General features: G+C 42.6%; 1 protein-coding gene across 1 annotated transcript in view; it reads left to right on the top strand.

Moving 5' to 3' along the window:
• The window catches only part of LOC102077971 (protein NLRC3), a 57,922-nt gene that overhangs the window by 11,006 nt on the left and 25,463 nt on the right, over positions 1-21,453 (top strand). The window contains 6 exon segments of the mRNA XM_019354722.2: positions 7,026-7,104; positions 7,267-7,471; positions 7,607-9,407; positions 13,581-13,754; positions 14,026-14,158; positions 15,546-15,574. Coding sequence (XP_019210267.2) covers positions 7,026-7,104; positions 7,267-7,471; positions 7,607-9,407; positions 13,581-13,754; positions 14,026-14,158; positions 15,546-15,574 — 2,421 coding nt within the window.

Raw genomic sequence — 21,453 nt, 5'->3', positions numbered from 1 at the left:
AGCTGATTTAAATGGCTAAATTAGCTCCTCAACATATCCTGAAGTTCTCCAGAGGCCTGGTAACAAACTAATCATGTGATTCAGGTGTGTTGACCCAAGGTGCGATCTAAAACCTGCAGGGACACTGGCCCTCATGGACTGAGATTGCCCATCCCTGCTCTAGCAGATCATCACATGAAGGAACCTTTTAAATACAAGCACGTTCATGCTCACAGGTGTACACACGGGTGATCACACACACCAACTACACTCTTTTTGGCTCCTACCTCAAAGCACACTGTGCGCTGTCGATCTTACGTGCTGCACAATAATGTTTAATATTTAGTTTTTACTGTTACATTCCCATAGATCATCATGATGTTGTTTATTATGTTGCTCTTTTTTTTCTGCTTGTTTTCTCTTTTTTTCTCTCTCAACACGTGATCCAGGTGATCGATATATGTATTTTTTGTCTGCTTATTTTGTTGTTGGTTTTTTTTGGCCCTTTATCTCCATCCCTCTTCTCAGCTGTTTTTCTTTCCCTCTTTCTTTCTCCCCTTTCTTTTCCCCAGTCAAGTCTGTCCCGTATTTAACAAGTGAAAATAAAATAAAATGAACAATAAAAGGTGAATCAAATAGACCATTACGGCAAGGCTGGGATGGTCCATTTGGTAAAGTAAATCCGTTGGGCATCTTTCTTCACCTTTAGACAATAATTCTGATGGCAAAAGAACCAAACGGGACAGGCAAAAAAAAAAAGAAAAAAGAAACAGTTCATAACTTCAACTCATTCATGTCACCTAAAGGTAAACCTGTTTCTCCATCACCTGTTCAGCTCTGATGATTCAGTAAGGACATCTCCTGGTTTCATCTGCATGTTTCCCTCTCACCACATATCCAAACTGATATCATGACCAGCAGCTTTTCCAGCTGTGGCTCCATGTTACGGCCCTAGCAGGGCCTCCTCCTGAAGGTGCCTGTGTGGGTGTGTCCTACAATCTCCTATCTGCCTGAGGTGCCACCTCTTTTCTTTTACACAGCTGACTCTCATCAGTAATTAAAGGGATTTAAGCCCAGGCAATGGTGAGCTCTGGGCCTGAGTGTCATGTGAGTGGTTACAGTTAGTGAGCTGAGTGTTTGTGGTAGTGATGGGTAGATGAGGCCTCGTGAAGCGTTTCAGCACATTCTCCAAACTGTATCGATACTGTGTCGACACAGTGTTGCTGTTTTGCGCCATACTGACACCTGCTGGACCTTAAATATCATTGCAGGCAACTTACTTGAGACTCACAACAGACACTGATTCAATGACCTAGTCATACTTGTACACTGTAAGGTATTGTACTTTCCATGGAATCATTTTATATGTTTTACATTGCAAATATTGTAGAAATCTTTAAAATATACTGTGAATTACATTAAGTGAAAATTAAATGAAAGTATTGTGAATATAATATTACCCATTTAAATGTAATTGACTCAGAGTTTATTATAAATTTCTATTCGGAAAAATAAGTTTATCCAATGTTTTTGCATTCAGTCTATTTTGTTTTGGGTTTTTTTGTTTTTTTGACACCATTTCCCCAGCTTTGGAAAACTCACAGGCATAGCTGAAGCTGGGGTACACAAAAACTGTAAAGTCAGGTGGAAAAGGTTCTGATAAGATGTCTTCCTATTCCCCCAGTACGTTAAAGGATCCTCTGATCTCGGAATTTTTCTCTCCGACACTCTCCACAATACTAAGGGGTTGACAGTCCTTTATAATAAAATTCAGGACTGCCTGGTCCAGAACAGTCTTCCTAGATGCTTGATTTCAAAATAATAAAACACATATTAATAAAAAAAAATGATGATAAAGCTGTTCAGTGTCAATATAGGCCTACTTGTGTTCATTCTTGGTGTGTTTGTCTCCTCATTTTCACGTTTGGCTCTGTAATGCCTAAACACTGAGGAGGTGCTTTTGTTTGTGTAAGAAAGCTCCGCAGAACAGATGCGACATTGCATAAAATGAAATAATTTACACTGCAGGTCACATTGCTGTTTTTCCTATTCTGATAGATTACACTGAAACAAAGACAGACAAACTATTTGCAGTTAAAAGATCAAAATGATCACACACAGCAGAAACATTTCTTTTTCTTTCTCTTTCGAGCTCCATTTTGTTATGGAGAGATGTGTATTTTTATTTATCTTTGCGAGAGTAATTTTGTGGTTTTTTTGGTGGCGACTCGTTCCGTTGACAGATGCGGATGCGGTACCTCTTAAACACAGTTTGGCGCGTTGGCAATGAGCGATACAGTAGCTGTATCGATCACGTGACTTTTTCTTAAAGCGACGCACGCACCGACACAGGCTTCACTCTGTGAGCTTGATACAAGCGCCGGTGCGTCAGTGTTGCTGGACCCATCACTAGTTTGTGGTGTTTACAGCTAGTGAGCTGAGTGTTTGTGGTGTTTGCAGCTAGTGAGCTGCTCTCTTTCTTTTTGGCTTACGTTTTACTTTATTACCAACGCCTGAGTTTGGTTTGTTTTCTTAAATGGTGATAGCGGCTTGTCCGTCTGTTTTAGTTGAGCTACTTTAATAAAACTCTTTAATTTAACCCTTATGCCTTCTTGTCTCCTTTTCTGACCCGGACACTTTTTGTTACTTCCCCCTCAACACCTAGACCCCTCAGGGGAACGTAACAAGTGGGGGGCTCGTCCGGGATTGTTGAAAAGGGAGTTTTGAGTTGGAATTGGTTTTTGATTATCTTGCTTTTTGTCACCTTTAGAGATTCCCAACTTCCCAGTTAAGTTAGGTGAGTGTCCAGCTGAGCTTTTTAAGTTCTTCCTTCGGGCACTCTTTTTTTTTATTTTGCCTTTCTTATTTTTGGAGTAATCCTGGGTGGGGATTAGTTCCCTGTTGGGGGTAGGCAATTCAGTGCTCCAGTTGCTGAAGTTTTGCCTTTAAAGTTGCCTCGAGCCCAGCACGCTCCAGAAGATAGGTAGGTATAGTTTGGTGTGCTTAGGAACTAGGTAAGTTGTATTTGTTAATGTGTGTGCAGCAAAAGGTAAGTTGGTCAAGAAGAGTAAGTTGTTCGGTTACCATTAATTTTGGCTAGCCTGTGAGAGAATTGGCACAGGTGTGTGGTGGTTTTCTTCAGGCTGAAATGGCATTCAAGTTGAATCAGCTGGAGCTGACGAGCACTGGGCCTACATCTGTTGGTGAACAGGTATCCAGAGGCTCGTTTGTGAGCAATAACATCCATCTGGTTCCAGTTTTCTGTGAGTCCAGTGTTCATAGCTTCTTTATTGCATTTGAACGCATAGCGACTGCACTGCAATGGCCGCAAGATATGTGGTGCGTGATATTACTATGCAAATTCACAGGTAAGGCTCAGGAAGCTTGTTCCAGTCTGTCTAGGGACGACTGCCTAGTTTATGAAAAGATTAAAAGTGCCGTCCTCCAAGCCTATGAACTTGTACCTGAAGCCTATATGCAGCATTTTCGAGGTTTGGAGTTGGCACATGGTCAGTCCGACCTTGACTTTGCTAGGGAGAAGGCAAAGCTTTTTGATAGGTGGTGTTCTGTGAGCCAGGTTAACAATTTGGGGTTGTTACGTGAGCTTGTGCTGGTGGAGGACTTTAAGAATGCAGTGCCTGAGTGTATTGCTCTTTATTTGAGTGAACAGAGGGTTTCCACTTTACAGCAAGCTGCCATACTGGCAGATGAGTTTAAGCTAACTCATAAAACAAAAGCTGTAGGACATGATATCCCTCTGTGCCATAGTACATCTTGGAGAGGTAAGAGTGGGCCAGCTAACAAGGCTGAAAAAGTTGTGGTTTCGAGACCCAAAACGAAGCTTTGTTTCTTCTGTCACAAACCTGGACACCTCATTGCTAACTGTTTGAAGTTGATACACAAACAGAAAGCCCACTCAAAGCAAAAAGGGCCTGTTTTGAGAAAGGTCAGTCGTAGTTCTCAAACCGACAAGGTTGCCAGGCCTACTCAAAGGCTAAACTTGGAGCACAATTGCTCAGTAGCGCCCTGTGGTCAGTGTAAGGGGTCAACTAGCCCCGAGCTACTGCTGTTTGACAATTTCCCAGGTCCTCAAAATGGCCTACAGGGGGACAGGTCATGTATAGCACCACCACTCAGATCTGCACCCCTGGCTAACAAACATGCCTGTACCCCTGACCTGAGGAATCGTCTGCGGAGTGTTTCTGTAACTGCTCCTGAAGGTTTTTCATGCTCGAAGTAGAATAAAGGGCCATGCTCCAACTGATGTTTAGCCAGTATTTTAATCCTCTTTTCACCAGCAAACACCGTGAAAAACTATGGTGAAATGATAAATGAAAAACACAGATATTACATCAGCAGAACAAAACTTACAACTCAAATAAAACATCCACACAAAGTAAATGCACCAACATACCGTGTGCGCCTTTCTACTGAACATTCATGAGCAATTGTAGTCCATATCTTCCATATTTCTACCTTTTACACAAGCCAGCCTTCTCTTTCTGGCTCGAGCCTTCAGTCTCTGGTGACATGTGCGCTCAATTGAGCATCACCCCAAAGCATGCGCACCACAAAGCGCCACACTCAGGTCCACCAGTAGGTGGCGTTAATACAACACGAATCCAGATTAAACACCAAATTTTGAACATTGCAATCACATAATAATTACATTTCAATGTGACAGCTACAGTTTCTGTAAGGCCCACTAGCAGCCTGCTGGGTTCGCCCCATGTGATGGTCCAAAGCCCTGGCTATCACATGGGACACTGTTTCGAGGGTCTGGGGCCACTGTCTGGCAATGTTGTGAACCCACTGAGATGGGATTGGCAGCTTCCGCAGGAAATGCCTAACCGTTCCTATGGGGTTTGGTAGGTGGAAAACCTACAGTTTTGGTGGTGCAACGGTTATGGACTTTATTGTTTTGGTTATTGCAATACGTAGAACTATTTGACAAACCACGGGTTTGTATTTATGGGAGGGGGTGTTACGGCCCTAGCAGGGCCTCCTCCTGAAGGTGCCTGTGTGGGTGTGTCCTACAATCTCCTATCTGCCTGAGGTGCCACCTCTTTTCTTTTTCTTTCCAGCAAACATCAGCTGATACTAGAAATTAATATTAAATAAATTCCAACAACAGCTGACCAAGCTTAAACGTGCTGTTGTTTAGTGCAACATCAGCTGGTTTCCTCTTTCTGGCGCAAAGTGATAAACAAACAAGAGAGAAAAGCCGATCAGCTGATCATTGATCAGTTTCATGATTGAAGTAGGAACAGGAGAGGGAGGGGGAGAGAATGAGAGAAGATGCAGCTGCAGTGCAAAGACACAGAATAAATCCAGCTTTGTGTCTTTTTCATTGTAGCTGAATTCCAGGACAAACTGTGTTCCTTTTCACCTCAATAAGAAAGACTCCCGGCTCAAAGTGGTCTAAGTCAAAAAATGATCTTTATTTTACATTCCCGGGAATGGGGAGCTGTGAGGCGCTCTCAAGCACCCTCAACTCTGAAAAACAATCACAAGGTGACTCTGTATATGTGTTATTCGGCTACGTCACACCCTCAGTTCACTCAGTTCCTTTTTCTTTGTGTCAGATTTCTGGTGCAGCTCTGTCCTAAACTTCCCCTTTTCCTTACTTCCCCTTTCTAAGGTCTGTTGCCAGGGCAACTTGTCACCTTCAACCTAGTTCTTGTCTCGTTCATAAAGGCCGGTCTTATTAACATACATAAGACAATATAATCAGCAAATAAGCACTAAGAATATATATTAAATACATGACATAATACAATAGGTATGCACAGACACGAGCTTAACACAAGACATCAGACATGGGAACAGGGAAGAAGCACAGAGAGAACCAAAAATATTATCAGTGAATAAATAAATAAATAACAAATAATCAAGATACACAAATGAAACAGCTACTAAACACTGGGTCACTGACCTGGGACCATGACAAATATACCACTGACTAATGACTTTGTAAATCTTATAGACTCTTTTAATCTTGTTCAGTCAGTTAAGGGCGCAACACTGTCACTGTCACAGACCTCATATTTTATTTAGCATTATTAACTCAGCTCTAAATCCTCCTCTTGCTGCAAGTCGTTCTTCCAAAGGACGGTCGAATAATAATAATAATAATAATAATAATAATAATAATAATAATAATAATAATATGTTTTAGAAGCACCAAACGAACTCAAACTCCGGATCCTAATCCAGCAGAAACATGGTTGAAGTGCCTGAAATGAAAATCCACCAACACCCAGAGCTGAAGCTGTTCTGTTTGAAGGACTGAGCTCAGATTCACTCAGTGATGTAGGATTGATCAGCAGTTACACAAATGTTCATAGTTGCTCCAGATTTTGTAGGAAAAGTTTCACATTAGTATCTTATAGATGGAAAACACTTTGTGCCTTCTGGAGATCAGTTCATCTTCTGCTCACTGAACTGTTGACACAAACAGACATTTGAAGCTTTTCCACAAAAATGTTTGGAAGCCTCAAGCATCCATCTGTCCACACAGCCTGATGTTTTACTGCTGTGTGTGTAGGAACATCTGTCTGAAGCATCTTTTTACTCTGCACACACATAATTACACTCACTGTGAGCCAATGAATGTGTAGACTATCACTATGACAACATGTTATTTGACGTCAGTCCCAAAGTCGGATCTGTGAGTGTTTAAACTCCAAAAACATCTCCTGCTGTCATCGTAGATTCACTGCAGCTGACAAACCTTTACAGGACAGAAGCTGAGAGAAAGAGTGAAGAGCAGGAACAACACACAGCTCAAAGTCCAACACTAACGCACACACTCAGGATAATTATTCATATAGTTGAGTGATTTTTTTCCAGACTAATGAAGTCTCAAATTTCCATCACCAATGACAGACAGTTCAAAAACAACAGACTGAGAATGCCCAAAGTTTTCAGAATCTGATTTAAGGTTTAAAGTTTGACAGACTTGAATGTGATGAAATTATTATGAATCTGGAAACTATTGGATCTTTATCCTGTGCTTCATCTAATTCCTCATGTTTCCTCCACAGAGTGGACCAGCAGAGCTCAGAGGTTCCCAGCGGTCAGTCTGCCCAGCAGCATCAAACACAGCTGGACTCCATATTTATGGTCTGCACATGTCCAACAACTACTGTTACATCTATTCTGTCCACAGTCATCTCCATGCTGCTCTTTGTAGACCAGTGGATTGTCAGTGTGTCCAACATGGATCTGATGTTTGGCTCCATGATTTCAGTCTGATTGGCTCATTCATGAAGTATTCTGTTCCAGCTGCTGGAGGACAACATCATCACTTTTGTCAAGAACGAGCTGAAGAAGATCCAGAAGGTTCTGAGTCCAGATTACCCAGAATGCTTAGAGAGTCAGAGGGAGGATGATGAGCAGAGGAGACACAGCAGAGAGGCGTTTGTTAAGATCGCAGTGGACTTCCTGAGGAGGATGAAGCATGAGGAGCTGGCTGACCGTCTGCAGAGACGTAAGAGGATTTCTATAAAGATTTAGGCTGCTGGATGAATGAGACACTTACTAATTCCTTAAAAGGTGGAAAAACCTGTATCCAAATATCCATCCCTTACGGAGATGAGTCGTAATTTTTTCCATTCTTTTCCAGAACTTTTTGCTGCTGTGTGTCAGCCTAAACTTAAATCTGCACTGAAGAAGAAGTTCCAGTGTGTGTTTGAGGGCATCGCTAAAGCAGGAAACCCAACCCTTCTGAATCAGATCTACACAGAGCTCTACATCACAGAGGGAGGGACTGCAGAGGTCAATGATGAACATGAGGTCAGACAGATTGAAACAGCATCCAGGAAACCAGACAGACCAGAAACAACAATCAGACAAGAAGACATCTTTAAAGCCTCACCTGGAAGAGATGAACCAATCAGAACAGTGCTGACAAAGGGAGTGGCTGGCATTGGGAAAACAGTCTTAACACAGAAATACACCCTGGACTGGGCTGAAGACAAAGCCAACCAGGACATCCAGTTCATATTTCCATTCACTTTCAGAGAGCTGAATGTGCTGAAAGAGGAAAAGTTCAGCTTGGTGGAACTTGTTCATCACTTCTTTACTGAAACCAAAGAAGCAGGAATCTGCAGCTTTGAAGACTTCCAGGTTGTGTTCATCTTTGATGGTCTGGATGAGTGTCGACTTCCTCTGGACTTCCACAAAACTACAATCCTAACTGACCCGAGAAAGTCCACCTCAGTAGATGTGCTGCTGACAAATCTCATCAGAGGGAAACTGCTTCCCTCTGCTCGTCTCTGGATAACCACACGACCTGCAGCAGCCAATCAGATCCCTCCTGACTGTGTTGGCATGGTGATAGAGCTCAGAGGGTTCACTGACCCACAGAAGGAGGAATACTTCAGGAAAAGATTCAGAGATGAGGAGCAGGCCAGCAGGATCATCTCCCACATCAAGACACCACGAAGCCTCCACATCATGTGCCACATCCCAGTCTTCTGCTGGATCACTGCTACAGTTCTGGAGGATGTGCTGGAAACCAGAGAGGGAGGACAGCTGCCCAAGACCCTGACTGAGATGTACATCCACTTCCTGGTGGTTCAGGCCAAAGTGAAGAAGGTCAAGTATGATGGAGGAGCTGAGACAGATCCACACTGGAGTCCACAGAGCAGGAAGATGATGGAGTCTCTGGGAAAACTGGCTTTTGATCAGCTGCAGAAAGGAAACCTGATCTTCTATGAATCAGACCTGACAGAGTGTGGCATCGATATCAGAGCAGCCTCAGTGTACTCAGGAGTGTTCACACAGATCTTTAAAGAGGAGAGAGGACTGTACCAGCACAAGGTGTTCTGCTTCATCCATCTGAGTGTTCAGGAGTTTCTGGCTGCTCTTCATGTCCATCTGACCTTCATCAACTCTGGACTCAATCTGCTGGAACAACAACAAACAACCTCCACATGGTCTAAACTATTTAACAAACCAAAACTACAATCTTTTCACCAGAGTGCTGTGAACAAGGCCTTACAGAGTCCAAATGGACACCTGGACTTGTTCCTCCGCTTCCTCCTGGGTCTTTCACTGCAGACCAATCAGACTCTCCTACGAGGTCTGCTGACACAGACAGGAAGTAGCTCACAGACCAATAAGAAAACAGTCCAGTACATCAAGAAGAAGCTCAGTGAGAATCTGTCTGCAGAGAAAAGCATCAATCTGTTCCACTGTCTGAATGAACTGAATGATCGTTCTCTAGTGGAGGAGATCCAACAGTCCCTGAGATCAGGAAGTCTCTCCACAGATAAACTGTCTCCTGCTCAGTGGTCAGCTCTGGTCTTCATCTTACTGTCATCAGAAAAAGAACTGGATGTGTTTGACCTGAAGAAATACTCTGCTTCAGAGGAGGCTCTTCTGAGGCTGCTGCCAGTGGTCAAAGCCTCCAACAAAGTCATGTAAGTAAATATGTTGTCATGCTTTTTATTTCTTTTTTGCATAAGCAAATTACTTTTTCATGTAAATAAGATGATTTACAAAGACAAGTTGCTGTTGTAAGGTTTTAAAGCAGAAAAATACAAAATATAAGTAGTAAAATAAGCAATGTAAATGCATAGAAATACAAAGTTAGAGAAGGTCAAAATCTAAAAAACTGTAATCTCACTCTGATTATTACTGTAATGACAACAACAACAACAACAACAACAACAATGATAATAATAATAATAATAATACTGATGATTATTAATTAGTAATAATTGTTATTCCAATAGACAAATTTTAGTTTTTGCAAAACCTACAGCTGGCAAAGCAGGATGTTGGATGGGCTCTCCTGAGGCTCCAGCTGACACAAGGAGCTGCTGGGCAGGCTCTCCAGACATGCTGGACAATTCTTCATTTGAGTCAGAAATGGAAACTTTAACACTGAAGCTAACAGACTTGGAACCACTAAATATATCATAGTCAGACTGCGTAACACAACATGTTTCCTCATAGAGTTCAGATCTAGAATCAAAGGTGGTACTAGTAAACAATCTCAATTAGGTGATGTCTGTGACTCCGCTTGAGGCACCAAGTGTCTAGCATCACCATTGCTTTCCCTTGGGAATGGTAACCAAGTGGGCAGGGAAAACAGGTTAAGCCTGGGTAGCTGCGGTTACCGACTCCCTATCTTCTGACCCCATCCTTGCCAGACATGAGGCTGGTGACCAATGTTCCCTCTAATTTTTCATGTGTTTGAGTGAACGCACAAACTCCCTGAGCGTCCCTTGGACCACTGTGAGCAACAGCAGACATGTGCACTGTGGTCATGCCAGCATCAAATCCATCCAAGTTACATGTTTATTAAAAGAATCAAATTACAGCATTTACATTTATGTTAGACTACTTTTAGTTAACTGCTTTAGCCCACTTACAATGAAAATGTAAAAAAAAATCTTGTTCATGACCTGTGTAGTATGTTAACACTATTGGAAGTAAAAATAACTTGAACTCCAATTTTGCAAACACAACTTTTTTTTTTTTTTTAATACAGCTCTGACTTATATTATGAGTATGAGTCTGTGGTTTGGCATAGTCCTGTAACTCTCTGTCTGCAAAATAATTATATACTTACTTTTTTTAAAAGGTTACTGAGTTTTGCAAACTCAAAGTTTTTTGCAGCTGTTTACCTAAAAATGCAGCCAAGGCATTTTGTTTTTAAAAACAAACATCAAAATATTTACAGAACAATCAGGTGTTCTGCATCAAATCCGATGCCACACAAATTATTTGTGCCACTCCAAAAAATTATTTCTGTCCACTATGAGATAAAGGAGATGTATCACTTCTGTAACACCTGTAACATTTAGCAGTCCCCTACTTGTTCTGACACACACAACAAAACTATTGACTACACTTTTTGGTTTTGTTTTTGCTCACAGGCGGCAAGTACTTTCGAGCATTTTCCTCATAAAACGCAGTTTTTACCATTTCTTCCCGCAGTAAATATAAACAACGATAGTATTCAGGAAGAAAACCAAACATTGCATATATATTTTTTTTTATCATAACTCTGGTTTTACGTGGCCTAGCAACACAATTTAAAAACTGGTATAAAGTCCACACTTTTTCCATCAATTGTTCCGTCTGTCCTGCTCACATCTCCAATGGTTGTACACTCCTTATCTACCAAGCCGCTTTGCTAGCTAAAACACCGGAGTCGGCACATAAGGACGCTGTCATAGCCCGTCAACGATGTTGATAAGCTGCGTATACACGAATGTGAATCTTGTGATTCGCTGGACTATAGGATAAGGTGGCATCGTTCTAATCCCATACTGGAGCAGCCAGTCACTTACTGACTAACAATGCAAAACAGAATCGTTAACGTATTTACTTTAATTTCAATCCAGGTTCAATTTTTTTTCTTTTTGTCCGCAACGCAAGTTTTTTATGTGCAGAGACCGTGCCAGCAGTGCACAATTGCGCACGCACCCAGCTTAGAGGGAACATTGCTGGTGACCAAAGTCCTGGCTGAGACTGTGAGCGTGAGCGGCTTGTTCATAGTGGAGATCTGGACATTGGTGACTCCGGGCTAGGGGAAGAGCCTCAGCTAGCTTATCTGACTCTCCTCGAGGACTCGAGGCTGTGGCGAAAAACGCTGAGCTAAGGAGCCGTTCATGGTGGCTCAGGCTCAGCCTCTGTATTCCTCATTTACAGAGAGCAGTATCTTGTGAGCCTACACAATCTCCAGAAACTGAAGCAGCCGTGGTTCCCTCTCAAGGATTGCCTCCATGGCTGCCAGAACAACTGATGCACTCCTTAGATCCCAAGACATGTGGGGTGATTTTAGCAAGTCTCTAAGTTTCATCATTCAACTCTGTGATAGCATCTGCTGGGTCCATGCTGGTCCAGTCATGGTGTTATGGCTGAGTAGCCAGTGTATTGTGGTGTGGACCCACAAGCAGAATGCATTGAACAAGAACTAACAAAAGCTAAACTGGGAGATATTTATACCTGGAGTCTGAAAATCCTGACATAAACTATGGCGATGTGAGGAGGTAAACAGATGACAAGACAATGAACAAAGGGAGACGGGGGACTTAAATACACAGATGGGTAATGAGGGATGTCGAAACACAGCAGAGACAAATGAGCATGACATTATCGGGGAAGCAAGTTTGACAACAGGACATTGATCTTGCAGACATGAAACACATGACAGACTGGGGGAAAGGAATGGAACACGAGGAGAGGAACACAGGAAAGGGTAAGGGGGATGTTGGGTCTGTGTTTCCACAAGCCCCGCTAGTTTAGAGACTTATTACTTATGATGAGCAAAATCAAGACAGAACATCTTCAACCGGTTTTTAACTCGCTAACGAGGGAAGCTTTGGACAGAACCAGGCGGTGGAGCAATGCTCCTCACCTGTCTCTAGCCCAAATCCTTCAAAGAGCAGCTGTCCTCGTCAGCTTTTTATTGACAAACACAGTTGCAACAAGTACCTCCCTCCGTAAAACCCCCTTGGTTACAAAGACAAGGCACTATGTATGTGTATGTTTGTGCACGTGTATGCACGTGCAAGAACGTGTGTGTGTGTGTATGTGTGTGACCTCCTGCTCACCAAAAGGGTCATAAGGAGAGTAATCTCCCCCACAGCCAATATATGGTTCAATTCCTGTATTGGTTCACCATGCACAACACAGATGAAGCCATAAAAGGGCAGGAAGCTTACCAAACAACAAACAGAATCTTCACAAGGGATGTGTCTATGATAAAGCCTTCCCCAGCACAGAGTAGCTGGAGAGGTGGTCAGGACCAAAGGAATGCTTTGATCCCACATTCAACAATTAGACTTAACAGGGGACAGGGTCACTGACCCAGCACCCTGGCATTCATGTCATTAAAAGTGTACAGTTTAATGTTCTACTGTGAATAAAATATTGGTTTGTGAAATTTTGAAGTACTGCATTTAGTTTTTAGTTAAATTTTACAAATATTACTAAGTAATTTTAAATTGGGTTTGTTAGTTAATAAACGAACTTCATCATGATGTTGTTGCATTTACGTTACACAGTAAGGTTTCCAATTTCTGTGTTGTTTAACATGAGGCAAGAAGGATTCCAGACGGTCCAAAAAAAAAAATTAACTATTCTTAAGTCGCGTAAATGTGAACAATAATATCAGTGTTATTGATTTTCTTGTTCATACTTTTTCCAGACTGAGTGGCTGTAACCTCTCATTGAAAGGCTATGAAGCACTTTCTTCAATTCTCAGTTTCCAGTCCTGCAGTATCAGAGAATTGGACCTGAGTAACAACAACCTACAGGATTTCGGAATTAAGATGCTGGCACTTGGAGTGGACAGTCCCCAGTGTAAACTGGAAACACTCAGGTAAAATGAAGTATTTTTATTTCAGATGAAAAAACAAAAGGTGAGGTTTGCACTATCCATGTTTTGTTGTATCTGTGATGTAGTTTTAGTGTTTCAGTCGAAGTGAGTGTAACCGGATATATTTCTGTGTGGTTAAAATGGGGCAATAATGATTCCAGACAGGTATAAAACAAGATTATTAAAAAAAGAAATTCTAAATATCGTAACTCTAGACATTTCATAAGTGTAATTTGTGTTCTTGTTTATAATTTTTCAGAATTAGTGGCTGCAATCTTTCAGAGAAAGGCTGTGAAGATCTTTCCTCAATTCTTAGCTCCCAGTCCAGTAATCTGGGAGAGCTGGACCTCAGTAACAATGACCTGCAGGATTCAGGAGTGGAGATACTGGCTGTTGCAGTTGACAGTCCTCACTGTAAACTGAAAACACTTAGGTCAGATAAAATGACAACTGTTTTTTCTTCAAATGACAAACATGGTCATTAAGAATTAAAGCTAATTAAGAGGACTAAATTGATTATTATTATTTGTAGTTTTAGTGTTTCAGTCTAAGTCAAAATAAACTAGTAGATTATTCTCTTATTTAACCTGGGGCAGTAGGCTTTCCAGCCAGTCCTGAAACAAGATTAAATTAATAAATTCTAAATATTGTAATCCCTAACACCTGCAGCAATGTTACTTGTTTTCTTGTTAATAATGTTTCAGACTGAGTGGCTGTAAGCTCTCAGAGAGAGTCTGTGAAGCACTTTCCTCAATTCTCAGCTCCAAGTCCTCTAGTCTGAGAGAGATGGACCTCAGTAACAACAACCTGCAGGATTCAGGAGTAGAGATGTTGTCTGTTGGAGTGGGCAGTCCCCAGTGTAAACTGGTAACATTCAGGTGAGATCAAGTGATAAGTTTTTCCCACAAAAAATCATTAAGTATTGTGGGCACAAGTAAATGTCTCTTACTATCTCTAGTGTATGAGTGTCTGTCACAGTATTCTGCTATATTTCTGTATTGTTTACCAAAAGGGAATAAGGCTTGCAGATAGTCCAGAAAAAATATGAAACAATAACTGCAACACCAGCGTTATTTCTCCGTAATTTGTGTTCTTGTTCACATTTTTTCAGACTGAGTAACTGTGCTCTCTCGGAGAGAATCTGTGAAGCTCTGGCCTCAGTTCTTAGCACTCAGTCATCTTGCCTTACAAAGTTGGACTTGAGTAACAATAACCTACAGGATTTAGGAGTGAAGCATCTGTCAGTTGGAATGAAGAACCCAGACTGTAAACTGGAAACTCTCAGGTTAGATCAACTGATGTTCCATTTTTCATCAACTGACAAAAATAACCAATAAGAATTACAGTAAGTAATTCAGTAGCCATCATGCTTGTGATTTTTCCTCATTAATATCCTCATTCTGCTTTTTTAAATATTTTTTCAGACTGACTGGTTGTAACCTCTCAAAGAGAAGCTGTGAATTTTTGTCCTCAGTTCTCAGCTCCCAGCCCTCTAGCCTGAGAGAGCTGTCTTTGAGTAACAACGATCTGCGGGATTCAGGAGTTCAGTGTCTCTGTGTTGGTGTGACGAATTCATGCTGTAAACTGGAAACTCTAAGGTCAGACCAATTGATATTCTGTTTCTCTATTATTTGGGAAAATAATAAATAAGAAGTGTAAGGAACTAATTTAATCCTTGTGTTTTTCCTTCTTTATAGTTTATAATTCATAATAAACTTATGTATTTCTGACCTATTTAAAACATGTCAATAAGGATTCAAGCCAATCCTGAAAGAAGTCTATACAACACCAACTCCAAAAAAGTTGGGTTGTTTATAGTGTTGATTCTCAATAAAAAGAATACACTGACTAACACATGTGATGAACTTATATTTTATTTCCAGTAGAATATTTATGATCCATGAGATTTGTAAATCATTGTATTCCTTTTGTATTTGTAATTTACAAAGTATTCCAACTTTTTTTGTATTTGGATTGTCAATTGTAAAATTTAGTATTTTATCTCTACAACATACATAACTTTAATACCACTGTTATGTGTTCTCATGCTAATGATTATTATTATCATTTTGATTCAAGACTGACTGCCTGTAACCTCTCAGAGAGTAGCTGTGAAGCTCTCTATTCACTTCTCAGCTACCCGTCATCTAGTCTGAGAGAGTTGGAAATGAGTAACAATGACCTGGAGGATTCAGGAGTGAAGATGCTGTCTGCTGGAGTGGAGAGTCCACATTGTGAACTGGTAACACTCAGGTCAGATCAAATGACAATTGCTTTTCCTTTAGATGACAAAAATAACTAGTAAGGGCTCTAGCTAATTAAGTGAACTATATCCTTGGTTTATCAAAACAAAAAGGTTTAAACCTAATCTTAAAAGTAAACAGGGTGTCTGTCTCCCAAACTGGGAGTTAATTCCACAGAAGAGGGACCTGAAAGCTGAAAGCTCTTCCTTTCACTCTACTTTTAAATACTCTTGGAACCATAAGTAAGCCCATAATCTGAGAGCAAAGAGCTCTAATGGGGTGATACGGTACTATAACATTTTTAAGAAATGGCGGCACCTGATTATACCAGACCTAGATTTAACAGGGAGCCAATGAAGAGAGGCCAAGATAGGAGAAATATGTTATCTCTCTAGTTTCTGCCATTGTTCTTGCAGCAGCATTTTGTATCAGCTAAAAGCTTTTCTGTCATGATCCTGGGTCTTTTGCCCCAGCATTCTGTGTTTTCTATTATTGTGATGTATTATGGTTCTGGTTATCTAGCTCTTTGGTTTTGGGTTCTGTTCTTCCTCAGTTTAGTGTTTAGTCATTTCTGCCTGTGTATTCCACTGTGTGAAGTCTGTGTTTCTTTGTCTTTGTCTTTGCATGTGTGAGTTCCTGTTTTATTTTGTAGGTCTGTGTCTCTCGCCAGTGTTTCTAGTTTCACTTCCCCTTGTCTCGTTATGTCCAATTACTCCCAGCCACGTCTCCCTCCTGTTTCCCATTCTCTGATTGCCCTGTGTGTATTTAAGCCCTGTGTTTTCTCGTGTGCATTGCTAGTTCGTCTGCATATCTCCCTCCGTCATCCTGTGAGTTCTCCCTGCAAGTTGCCTTCTCTCATGTTCAGGTTTGTTGTTTAGGTTTTAATTTTCCCAGTATAATTTATTTCTAAGTTCTGTTTTTCGCCACACTCACCTTTTGTTTGTTAATTGCTCATGTTCAGTGTCAATAAAGCCCTCTCACTTCACTGCTATCCGCATCTTGGGTCCTTTGTTAAATTCTACACGGCTTTCCCTGCAAGCCGTGACAGCACGAACCAGCCGGCATAGGCCCTGTGGCATTTAATCCATCCGATGAGCTCCAAGATGACATCGTTTACACAGTTGAGATTCTTCTCAACCTGTGGCTGGAACAACTCCCAGAGGATCTTCGTCATGCAGTGGAAAGCCGCCTACCGCAGCTCTTCTCCGGCCTTCCGTGGCTATTAGGATCGCTTCCCCCAATTGTACAGGACTTTATCTGGAAGACACCACACCTTCTCCCGGCCACTACTGCTTCGCTGCCCGACCAGCCGGAGGATGTTCTGCCTGGCCCGTTGGTCCAGCCTCCAAAAAGAAAGCGGCACTCACGCCGCTGACGCCCCTCACTACAGTTGGACCCCAGGATTTCAGAGCAGCCGGCTGTGGTGAGTAAAAAGGACAATTGTTCTGTTTTGGACTACGGGACAGTTTATTCAGGGGCTGTGTTGTGTGCGGCTGATGACAATAATGACTATTTTTGCTCAGCTCCCTTCGAGCCTGGAGATATGCTATCTAGGACTGCTAATTTACTGACTGAGAATTCTAAGAACTGTTTACCACCTGCTCAGCTGTCTTTAGTTCAGTCCCCTGCTCAGCAACCTTCAGCTCAGTTAGTTGCCCAGCAGCATTCAACTCAGTTAGCTGCCCAGCAACCACTAGCTCAGTCCCCAGTGTTTCCCGTAGTTCAGTCCCCAGCTCAACTGCCTGTTGTTCACTCTCCTGCCCAGGTGTCACTAGCTTAGTCTCCAGTGTCACCTGCTCAGCTGCCACTAGTTCAGTCTCCAGTGTCACCCGTTCAGTCGCCACTAGTTCAGTCTTCAGTGTCCTCACTACCTGTAGCTCAGTCTCCAGTGTCCCCGCTACCTGTAGCTCAGTCTCTAGTGTCCCCGCTACCTGTAGCCCAGTCTCTAGTGTCCCCGCTACCTGTAGCCCAGTCTCCAGTGTACCCGCTATCTGTAGCTCAGTCTTCAGTTCTGTTGGTCAATCAGCCATCTGCTATCTCTATGCAGGGAGAAAATCTCATTTCGACCAAGGGGATTTCTCATGAAATAGCTGCTTTTGGCACACTCCAGGGCTTCCCCAGAGGCTAGGTCCCTGTCCTGAGCTGATTCTCGACACCTGAAGGTTAAGCAGCCCCTTGAGAACTGGACATTGTCAACGCTGCCTGGACAGAGTCATTGCCCTGTGCAGCTTCAGTTACAGTGTGTTCACACCGAACGCGATAGAGGCGGCACCTGGGGGGTGATCTGGCACACTGTGGACACACCGACTCTGAAACTGAACGCGATGGTCCTGAAGGAGTCCCCGGTGGCAAGGGACCTGGACAAAATTGTTCAAAATTAGTATTATGTGTACTGCAGTTACAAAATACATTATTCAAATTCCAAAATACTTTTGTGATGTCAGATTTAAATTACAAAACATAAATCTTACATAAAACATTATGTAATTATAAGGATAATTACGTAACATATATTAGATATAATATAAAACAGTCAGTTGTGTTTTGTTTTAACTTTACCATATCATAATTTGATTGGTAGCAACTTTTACCACTACAGTGTGCCAATCACTCATAATTCCTAAACATGTGAATCAGGTAGGAATGAAGTAAGACATTAATAGAAATAAAGAGTTGTATGTTGACATGTAGCCCTTTCCTTGCTTAAATCATTGTTAATATTTTTGAAAAATTAACCTGTGATAAGACTTATCAAGATAGAATATGCTAGATAGAACCATATAACTAAAGATGAACCAAACTGTTCACAATTTTATCTAGCTCTCAGTTTTAAGAAAGGCTGGTGACCCCTGTTATAGAGTCTGACAGCTGCGAGGATTATATACAAATATTCAACTATACCAGAATTAAACCAGGTCTAAATAAAAAAAAAACAAACAAAAAAAACAAAACGGAGTGAGTATCACTACAAAGATTAACCCACAGTGGTTCTCGTACCACAGTTTGATATCAGCAAACACCGACGGCATTCACTGTTAGCATACCACATCCATGTTAGCAGTGTATAAACGATAGTTTAGCATATATTAGCACAGGTATCAATAAAGGACTACCGTATTAAACACTATTACTAACCTCAGGCAGATGGACAGGCGCTCTGCAGGTGGGATTGAGCGCCTGTAGTTGGTGTCTAGGCGGGCGATTCTGGGACCGACGCACGACAGCAGGTCTTCAAACTGGGCGAGTGAAAGATGGTGATATCGCTGAAATCGGCTGTCATCCAGGCGCAGCTCCTGGAGCAAGCGGTGAAACTCACCAAACTGCTCACGCCTCTGGAGGACCTGATGGACCCAGGTACGGCGAGGACGTCCTTAACGCCGCTGCTCTGCTCTTCACAGTAAATAGAGAAGGGAGACTCTCTCTTCAAATGCTAGCTCGACAGCTGCCATCTAGCAAAGATACCGTCTGGCACAACTTCCTCCCACATCCCTCCCACATTTCCGGTTCATGCGCGTCAAAATATGCAATTTTGAGGCGCGATGGATTTGTGTTGGACACGCGCCAAGGTGCGAATGTGCACACGTCAAATTAGGGGCGTTTGGGGCGTTTTCGCTCGCGTCTATCACGTTCGGTGTGAACACACCGTTACCTTTGTGACTGCCAGAGGACTCCATGCCTGCTGTCTTTGTGTTAGCCTCCGCTGGAGGGTCTGAGGGGCCAGTCCGGCCTTCGTCTGTCTTCGCTCGAGTGTCCAAGGGGCCGCTTTAGCCTTCGTTTGTCTCCACTGGAGGGCCCCAGCCATGCTTCAGCCTTTGTCTACCTCTGCTGAAGGGACCAAGGGGCCGTCTGGCCTACACCTGCAGCGTCTCCGCCTCTGGCTTCCACACCACCGTTTGGCTCTGCAGCTGCCACACTGCCGTCTGGCTCCCCCTCGCCTGGGTCAGTATCATCCTCGTCGTCCTGCCTCGTCTGGTCTGCGGTTGCCTAACCTCTTTCTCGTCCACGCCGAGCATTGCCGGCTTTTCCACGGTCATCTCCTGAACATCACCAGCCATGTTCCAGGCCGCTGCCTTCCGCGCCGCTGGCCTCCAGATCTCCTTCACCTACATCGCTGCCGCTGCCTTCTGTGCCGCCGGCCTCGGGATCTCCTTCGCCTATGTCGCCGCTGCAGCCTTCCACACGATCGGCCTCCGGACCAGCTCTGTCACCTACACCACTACCGCTTTTCACGTGGTCAGCCCCCTGACTCAATCTGTGGACTGTTGTGCCACCACCCACTGGGTCGACCTCCGGATCTTTTGAATTGTGAACTATGCCGTCGCCCCCCTGGCCGGTCTCCTGAACACTTCCTGTACTGTTTGAACTTTTGGTTTTGGACCCTCGTGTTTTGTTTTGGGACCTTTTGGGGCTCCTGTTTTGGTTCTTTGGACATTTTGATGGCTACATATTTATTTATTATAAAGGCTATAGAGTGCATAAATTCAAAATTCTCTTGTTTTATGAAACTAAAGTGTTTAATTATGTGGGCAACAGAAAATAATTAAGTTATAGACTATATATATGAAAAACGTGTATACTTACTGCATTTGACTCATTTTAACCATGTAAAATTTTAACAATGTAATCTCCATATGGAAAAAAGGCTTTGATTTTGCCACCCCATTTGATTTCTTTGCTACCCTCATGCCACCCTAGAAAACTTTCTCTAGATCTGCCACTGTATGGGTGTGTAACTCTTATCTACTGTTTTGGGAAGGTACAATGAAGAGCATTGTTTTTAAAACAGTGTCCTGCAAATACTCTCTGTCAATGAGTTCTGCAAGACCGCCACGGGTACATTTGGGCAAGGGTTTGGAGCTGTTTTAGTGGTTCTTCTACTTGCTATTCAGTTTTTGTTGTTTCAAGGAGGAATGTGCATGCTCTCACAGTAACCCCAAATTAAAAAGGATGGTTTTCTGATCACCGAGTTTTCATGAATGTAAGCTCTGTGTTGAAAACTCTTTTCTCTGACTGAGCAGACCTAAATATACTAAACATGCATGTTCTGAATTGTCAGATCATTCCGTAAAAGAGAATTTACTTCTGCATATTCTAAGTTACGTTTTAAATTCAGCGTCATATTACAAAGTTTGCAGATGTCTTAACAACAATTTAAGTAACATGTTCTCAGCTGCATACTTTTAAAAACAGGATTTTAACATTAATCTAATAACCAGACACCAGACAGATTAGTTTAATTGAAGGATATCAATAGCATTCACTAAGAAAGGCAGAGATAGGGATCACTGCTTGTTTGTAGAAGGCTCTTCGATTATTAACAGACCAGACGGTGTCTCACCCTCCTGCCTCAAGACCTGTGCTGAACAGCTGGCTCCCATCTTTACTTGCATCTTCAACAGATCCCTGGAGCTATGTGAAGTTCCCTCCTGCTTCAAATGCTCCACCATCATCCCTGTTCCCAAGAAACCCACCATCACAGGACTGAATGACTATAGACCTGTTGCCTTGACGTCTGTGGTCATGAAATCCTTTGAACGACTGGTGTTAGACCATCTGAAGGACATTACAGGCCACCAGCTGGACCCTCTGCAGTTTGCCTACCAGGCAAACAGGTCTGTGGATGATGCAGTGAATATGGGGCTGCATTACATCCTGCAACACCTCGACCGCCCGGGAACCTATGCCAGGATCCTGTTTGTGGACTTTAGTTCGGCTTTTAACACCATCGTGCCTGAACTTCTCTCTTCCAAACTCTCCCACCTCAGCGTGTCTCCAGCTACCTGTCAGTGGATCACCAGCTTCCTGACAGACAGAAAGCAACAAGTGAGGCTGGGGGAGATCACCTCTGAAACTCGGTCCCTTAGTATTGGTGCCCCTCAAGGATGTGTC

The sequence above is a fragment of the Oreochromis niloticus genome, linkage group LG3, assembly GCF_001858045.2.
Source record: "Oreochromis niloticus isolate F11D_XX linkage group LG3, O_niloticus_UMD_NMBU, whole genome shotgun sequence".
Classification (NCBI taxonomy): domain Eukaryota; kingdom Metazoa; phylum Chordata; class Actinopteri; order Cichliformes; family Cichlidae; genus Oreochromis; species Oreochromis niloticus.
Note: the sequence above shows the minus strand (reverse complement) of the source record. Positions and strands in the feature narration are given on the sequence as shown.